General features: G+C 41.7%; 1 protein-coding gene across 1 annotated transcript in view; it reads right to left on the bottom strand.

Annotated features, from left to right (window-relative positions):
• Positions 1–1,030: 1,030 nt before the first annotated feature.
• LOC127657068 (nuclear factor 7, brain-like) overlaps positions 1,031–7,536 on the bottom strand; it is an 18,591-nt gene continuing 12,085 nt past the window's right edge. The window contains exons 4-7 of the mRNA XM_052145711.1: positions 2,464–2,694; positions 2,364–2,386; positions 2,176–2,294; positions 1,031–1,831 (exon numbers count right to left, since the gene is read on the bottom strand). Of these exons, the coding sequence (XP_052001671.1) occupies positions 1,287–1,831; positions 2,176–2,294; positions 2,364–2,386; positions 2,464–2,694 (918 nt within the window). The 3' untranslated portion in view covers positions 1,031–1,286. The remainder of the gene's footprint in view (positions 1,832–2,175; positions 2,295–2,363; positions 2,387–2,463; positions 2,695–7,536) is intronic.

Below are 7,536 nucleotides of genomic sequence, written 5' to 3'. Positions count from 1 at the left end.
TTGTGCCACTCATCTCTGTGTGTTTGAATAATCTTATTCATGTGATACTCCTCCTGTTCTGACCAGTTCATCTGTTGACATGAATTCATGAGTTCATTATTAGTGCTCATATGGAGGATATCTGTGAAGTTATTCAGAGAAAACACATGATTATAGATTTATTTTGAGTGTGTATGAACTGTATTCAGTGGAGTATGTCGCCCTCATTTGGTCACTGAATGATTCTCTTTATATTCTGGATTAAACGCTGTAATTTGAATGTGTTACGTGGATGTTTTATTACTCACATGTTCACTTGTGTTTGTACTGTCAGTTTAAAATGGGCCAATAAAATATCTTGTCTTAAAATCAGACGAAAAGGGGATTTAACAGACTAATATCTCTTTTCTAAAAGTTGAGCTTATTAAACCGGACGATCACGACTCGTGGGGCTGTAGATGGGGGAGCACCAATGCTGGAAAACAGTCCATGAAACGGCTGTTTCACATGGAGACGAGAAGTGCAGCTTCTTCTTTTTCCAGATGTTGTTGAGCCTGTACTTGAGCATAACATCATCCGTCTGCAACACTTCTGCACTTACATGCCCGTTTAAAATAGGAGTACTCCACATATCTCTGCGATTATCATTACTCTACATATTCTGTTTATATGAGTAACAGTTTAATCACAGTTTAATCACAGTATTGCATTAGTCGCATTATGAGCGTGCGTGTAAACCTTATAATCTCATCAAGACTCTGCAGACAGGAGTGCCCACTTTCATTCATTATGAGAATCTGAGAATAATTCATGCAGCCCCCTGAAAAGATGCGTAAACAAGTTTTTAATGTGCTAAAATCTTTATTTAATGCACTAAAACATGAAGAGAGTGTACAGAATAAAACATACACTCTGATTGGCTGTCCCACAGAATGTAATGAATGTGCTTTTATTAACATTATAACTCTATTATTTTGGGTGTGAGCTCCTGAGCGTCTACAGAAGCTTGATTGAACTCATCACATTTAGACATGTGAACACATTTCTGCCACAGAGTTTCAGACAATCTTTCCAGAATAACACTTCTACTTCATTAGCAAAGGAACTCATCAAGAAAAAGCTGTAAATGCCCCTTTAGAGTCATTGTGCCACCAACATTATTGAAGTTTCTTCATGATTCAGTCCCTTCATGATCAACTCCCACGATTCATTACAGAGGTCTGATTTATAATACGGGCCACTATCTTTTATTCTCAGCAGGAATTATTCCACTAGATAAATATGTTTGTATCTGCTCTTGATTTCTCTCATGCGCTGGTTGTTACAGTCAGTTTAACTGGTAAGATCCTCAGAGGGTTAATAGGGTTGGTATCATAACTATAGAATAATGGAAAGAGTGTCTCTGTAAATGTGTGTGTGAATGTCAGTAGATGTGTGTTAGTTACAGGATCAGAGAATGACACTTTTCCTGTTTCATAATGCAGCTGAACTCTCACACGCTCGAGTTTCTCTTTAACTGTAAAGTGAGTGAGGGGTTTCTCTGGGGATTGTGAATAATATTCATTCTCTGAGTACTGCACACACCAGACACCAGTGTTAAAGAAAACAGCTCCCTTCCTCTGGTTTGATGCTGTAGTTATTCCAATAGACCACAATGTATTGTCTCCAACCTCCACATCCCAGCAGTGTGTTCCTGAGTTAAAACCCTCTGAACCCAGAACACACGAATATCTGTCTAATCTCTCGGGATTATCAGGTAATGTCTGTCTGTTCTCACTGTATCTCACACTGGTCAGATCATCAGACAGGATCAGACATGGATGTGCAGTGTTTGGATCCAGAATCACAGGAGCTGATGAGAGAAAACAATCAACATCTGCTCTTATTCTGAAGTGAAGATAATAATGATCATATGAAGAAATACACACACATGATCTCTGTACAACACAAACTTGGAAATAGAGAAACTGTTGAGATCTGTCATTATTGTGTTCAGTATCTGGTCATGTTCACGTGTGACTCTTATTGTTCATGTCTGACACGAGTCATCTCTAATATTTATAATATCTCTGATGTAAATCTTCATGAAGAAAGGATCGTTCACGTGATTGTAAATCAGATCTTCAGTCCCTACACACTCTCACAGAAGGGTGAACATTTGTCTGTATTTCCAGCACACATGTGTGACAGACTCACTCTTGTGGACAATGTCTCGCATCTTCTTCCAGACTCTGAATGTCAGGTTGCCCAAGTAATGTGGCACATGAATGAGAGCTCCAGAAGTCATCTGTGGATCCGGCTGTGAGCTCTGGACTCTGGGAGAACATTCTGGAGTCAGTACAGCAGTGACTTTGACTTCACAATCATAGAGAGGAGACACTTACCTTTCCATCGTCACATTAAAGTCCTGCAAAACACAAACAAACACTTGATGAACTGCTGAAATGATCAATCAGAAATCAATGATGAGAGTTTGACTGTCACCTGTAGAAACGAGACGTCATTGGCTTTCATCAGTTCCTCCATGTCTTTGATTGTGTGTGAAAGAGTTGAGATGTGTGTGTTCATCTCCTCAAGCTTCTCCTTCATCATATGACTCTTCTGCTCCTCTTCCTCTCTCAGTTCAGTGATTGTAGCTGCTTCTTCCTCTCGGAGAAACTCGTGAAGCTTCTCAAACTGCTCTTTAATCTGACGCTCCGTGTGCTCAGCTTGAGTCTGAAATCACATCAGATTCACTTTAATCTGCATTCACACACACACTCACACACACACACACACACATGTTGTGTTTCCATGTTTTATGGGGACTTTCCATAGACATAATGGTTTTTATACTGTACAAACTTTATATTCTATCCCCTAAACCTAACCCTACCCCTAAACCTAACCCTCACAGAAAACTTTCTGCATTTTTACATTTTCAAAAAACATAATTTAGTATGATTTATAAGCTGTTTTCCTCATGGGGACCGACAAAATGTCCCCACAAGGTCAAACATTTCGGGTTTTACTATCCTTATGGGGACATTTGGTCCCCACAAAGTGATAAATAAACGCTCACTCTCTCTCTCTCTCTCTCTCACACACACACACACACACACACACACTCTCTCTCACACACACACACACACTTTCTCTCTCTCACACACACTCACACACACTCTCTCTCACACACACACACACTCTCTCTCTCTCTCACACACACACACACACACTCTCACACACACGCTCTCTCTCACACACGCTCTCTCTCTCTCTCTCTCTCTCACACACACACACACACACACACACACACACACACACTCAATTCAATTCAGAAAGCTTTATTGGCATGACAAAAAAATACATTTTGTATTGCCAAAGCAACAAAACAACATAGAAAATGATTTAGAACATTTAGTACACAAAATAATAATACTGATAGCATAAAACATTAATAATAAAATATACAAAGATTAATAAATAAAATAAAAAGGATTTAGAAATCTATATAAAAAAACAAAGGAACAGTGAACTTGGAATTGAACATTATATAATGTGTGTAGGTCTGATGCAGTGTGTTCGGCTGTGAGTGAGTGTGTGTTTATGGGATGTTTGCTGGTCTCTGGTCGTCCCTCAGGATGTGGCAAGATGCAACAAATTTTGCAGCTATATTTGAACATTTGGCTTCTTCGCCAAGAATGAAACAGAGTTTTTGGGTTGGATTACAGGTGTTAAATTGGGGAAATATTTGATTAATTTTGGGGTAATAGTGGTCTCTGATGCGTTTATATTTTGGGCATTCTGTGAGGAAGTGCAGCTCGGTCTCCGTCACTCCCAGGATGCAGTGCGAGCAGAGCCTGTCCTCACGGGAGAGCCAGGTCTGTCTGCGCCGGCCCGTCTCCACGGCCAGACTGTGCTCGCTGAGTCTGTACATCGTCAGGGTTTTCCTGAGGTTCACATCACTCACTGTGCTCAGGTAGTTCGCAACAGTGTACTCTCGATTTAGTGCCGAATAACATTCCAGTTTGTGTTGGTTTTGAATGGTGTTTGTCCAATGGGTGATGTACTTGTCTTGTTCTGTGTTGATAATTTGTGCGGGCTGAATGTGTGTGAGTGTGTGTGTGTGCTGAGGTGTGCTGATCTCTGCAGGAGTGAGGTCAGTCAGTCTCAGCACCAGCTGGCACAGGGGACTCCTCGCCCCGCTCAGCTCTTGGTGTTTTAGGGCTTTGTAATGGTATGTGTTGGGGTCGCTTGTTTTTAGGTGTTTCCAGAATTTGATGGCTCTTTTTTGGATGTTTAGAAGGAGAGGGTATTGGCCTAATTCTGCCCTGCATCCGTTGTTTGGTGTTTTTCTTTGGACTTTGAGAATTCGTTTACAGAAATCTAAATGTAGAGTTTCAATCGGATGTTTTTCCCAATTTGCAAAATCAAATTTGATAGGTGGACCCCACACTTCACTGCCATATAAAACAATTGGTTCAATTATTGATTTGAAAAGTTTGAGCCAAATTGTGATTGGGATGTCAATTTTGATTGATGTTTTTATGGCATAGAAGCCCTTTGAGCTTTCTCTTTGAGTTCATTCACAGCCAGAGTAAAGTTGCCAGTTGGAGTTATTTTCAGGCAGAGGTAAGTGTATGTGTTTGTGCTCTCAATGGTTCTGTGTGAGAGTGTGAATGTGTGTTTTGGTCCCTGAGATCTGGAGCGTTTCTGGAACATCATGACTCTAGTTTTCTGGAGGTTGACGGTCAGGGCCCAGGACTGACAGTAATCCTCCAGCAGATCCAGGCTGTCCTGAAGCCCCTCTTTAGTGGGCGACAGGAGAACCAGGTCATCTGCGTAGAGAAGACACTTGATCTCGGTGTCGTGTAGAGTGAGACCTTGAGAGGGAGCATGTTCTAATGTATCGGCTAATTGGTTGATGTAAATATTGAAGAGGGTGGGGCTTAAACTGCAGCCCTGTCTCACTCCGTGCCCCTGGGGGAAAAATTCGGTTCTTTGGTTTATAATTTTAACAGCGCATTGGCTGGCTGTGTACATCGATTTGATCAAATCATAGAATTTCCCCCCTATTCCACTGTCGATAAGCTTCAGGTATAATCCTTTGTGCCAGATTGAATCAAATGCTTTTTTGAAATCAATGAAACAAGCAAAAATGTGTTCTTTGTTTTGATGTACATATTTGTCAATTAATGTTTGTAATGTAAAAATGTGGTCGGATGTGCGGCATTTTGGAAGAAAGCCAATTTGGCATTTACTCAAGGCATTGTGCTTCATAAGGAAGTGTAAAAGTCTGGAGTTTAAGACGCTGCAGAGAACCTTCCCCAGGTTACTGTTCACACAGATGCCTCGGTAGTTGTTGGGGTCTAATTTGTCTCCGTTCTTGTGGATGGGGCTGATGAGACCCTTGTTCCAGATCTCAGGGAAGAACCCTACACACAGAACATCATTGAACAGTTTCAGCATGGCCAGTTTGAAGCTTTGGTCTGTGTGTTTCAGCATCTCGTTCAGGATGCTGTCTACACCACATTCTTTCATTGTTATGGGGAAATCTAAAGGGTTTTGATTTTCTTTAATTGATCTTTCCAAATTGTCTAGTTTATTAATTATTTCATTTTGTTTATAATTTTGAATTTCAGTTGGGCTGTATAATTCTTGGAAGTGGTTTTTCCACTTCTCCCCGTCTTGAATTGCCAGAACCTCTTGGTTTGGTTTGTATAACAATTTCCATTTATCCCAAAATTTGTGTGAGTTTATAGATTTTTTGATTTCTTCAAACTGGCTTTGCAAAAACTGTGCTTTTTTCCGCCGGAGTGTGGCTTTGTATTGTTTTAATGCCTCACAATAAAGAAGGTGGAGGTCCGAATGATCTGGTTGTCTGTGTTTTTGGTTTGATACATTTCTGAGGTTTTTTCTCAAAGCCTTACAGTCCAAATCAAACCATTTGTCTGTATCTAAATATTTTTCTTTGGTTTAACAATTGACAAATTACTTTTTTGTGCTGTTTTGTAGAATATGTTGTTTAAATGTTGTACTACTTGATTGATGCTGAATTGATTTTTCGGGTATTCCTGTATTTGGAATGAATGTATGAGGGATTGTATTTCTGGAGATTCAACAGCAGTGCTGTAATTACTGGCACTGGTTTCAGTCCATTTGAATGACATTATTTTGTTCATTTGATATGGGGTCCTAATAGGTTTGGGGGATGTTTCCGATTGCTTTATATAGAGGATGATTTGGCTGTGGTCTGAGAAAGGTTTTAGGGGTTTGACTGTGAATGCTCTCAGAGAGGAAAGGTCTAGATCTGTGATGGTATAGTCTACAGTGCTGTTACCAAGAGCTGAGCTGTAGGTGTATCGGCCGAGCGAGTCTCCTCGCAGTCTTCCGTTGATGATGTACAGAGCCAGTCCTCGGCAGAGCTGCAGAAGCTGCCGTCCGTGAGCGTTCACGGTTTCAACGCAGTTATGTCTGCTGGGGTAAGAAGGGTACAGGTCGTTATTGCCTGTGATGAATCTGGTACCGTGCGATTCTAAGAAATCTAATTCTTCTCCTGTTCTTGCGTCTGTGGGTCTGCTCTGGTTCTTCTCTGGTCGGGAGGAGCTCTCTCAGCTGCTCTCTCAGGGCCTGGATCTCACTGCTCTGCTGCTCTCTTTCCTCCTGTATCTCTCTCAGCTGCTGCCTCATCGCTGCTGTGGACTGTTCTCTGTCCTCTAGCTGCAGTTTCAGTGCGGTCAGCTCACACTGATAGCTGTCCTTCTCTGTCTGGAGCTTTCTCGTCTGCTGTGTGAGGGCTGACAGTCTCTGTGTTAAGTGCTCGATGTTCTGCTGGAGTTCAGTAAGAGCTGCGCATGTGTCTGACTGCTGCTGTTTCAGCACAGTTTCTCTGAGCTGCACCATCTCCATCTCCAGCTTGGTGAAGTGCTCCTGTAGGAGAGGTATAGCTTTGAGCAGGGAGGGTGAGATGTGCTCAACAGTTTCTGCAGGAGTGGGTCTGAGATCCGAGGTGCTGTTCGGTGGATTCTGATCAGATGACGAGCTTTCAGATAGTACAGCTTTCTCATGTTTCACAATTTCCACTATTGTTCTGTAGTCCGCCTGAAATGTTTTCAGGTCCCCCTGTATCATGACTGTGCCATTTTTATAAATGTTCACAGTTATTACTGTGCTGTCAGGGTCATGTGGTTCCCTGATTTTGATTTTCAGCCATTACAGATGCCTTCTTTCTTTACCGAGGGGTAATGGTTGATGATGGCTTTATGCCAGGCACTGGGGTGATCAGAGAAGAAAATGAGGTTGCAGATTTCTCCAGTTTTGAACAGATCTGCAAACAGGGTCTCAGGGTTGTTTGTCAGAAGTTTCTGCTTATAGCTTTTTCTTGCGCTGTCAGATTTCACCTCAGAGGGATACTGTATGGTGGTGAGGGGGGAGCTCATCTGCATATGGCAGTGGGCTGATTGCAGCTGCTGCTCTGATTGGCTGATTCTCTCTGTCTCAGTTGAATTGATACATTGAGTGCTAGAGTGTGGGCTAGCCATAGCTTTAGCTTTTTAGCATTTTTAGCTTATAAAAATA

This window comes from Xyrauchen texanus, chromosome 16, assembly GCF_025860055.1.
Source record: "Xyrauchen texanus isolate HMW12.3.18 chromosome 16, RBS_HiC_50CHRs, whole genome shotgun sequence".
NCBI lineage: Eukaryota > Metazoa > Chordata > Actinopteri > Cypriniformes > Catostomidae > Xyrauchen > Xyrauchen texanus.
This window is presented reverse-complemented; position numbering and strand designations above follow the sequence as displayed.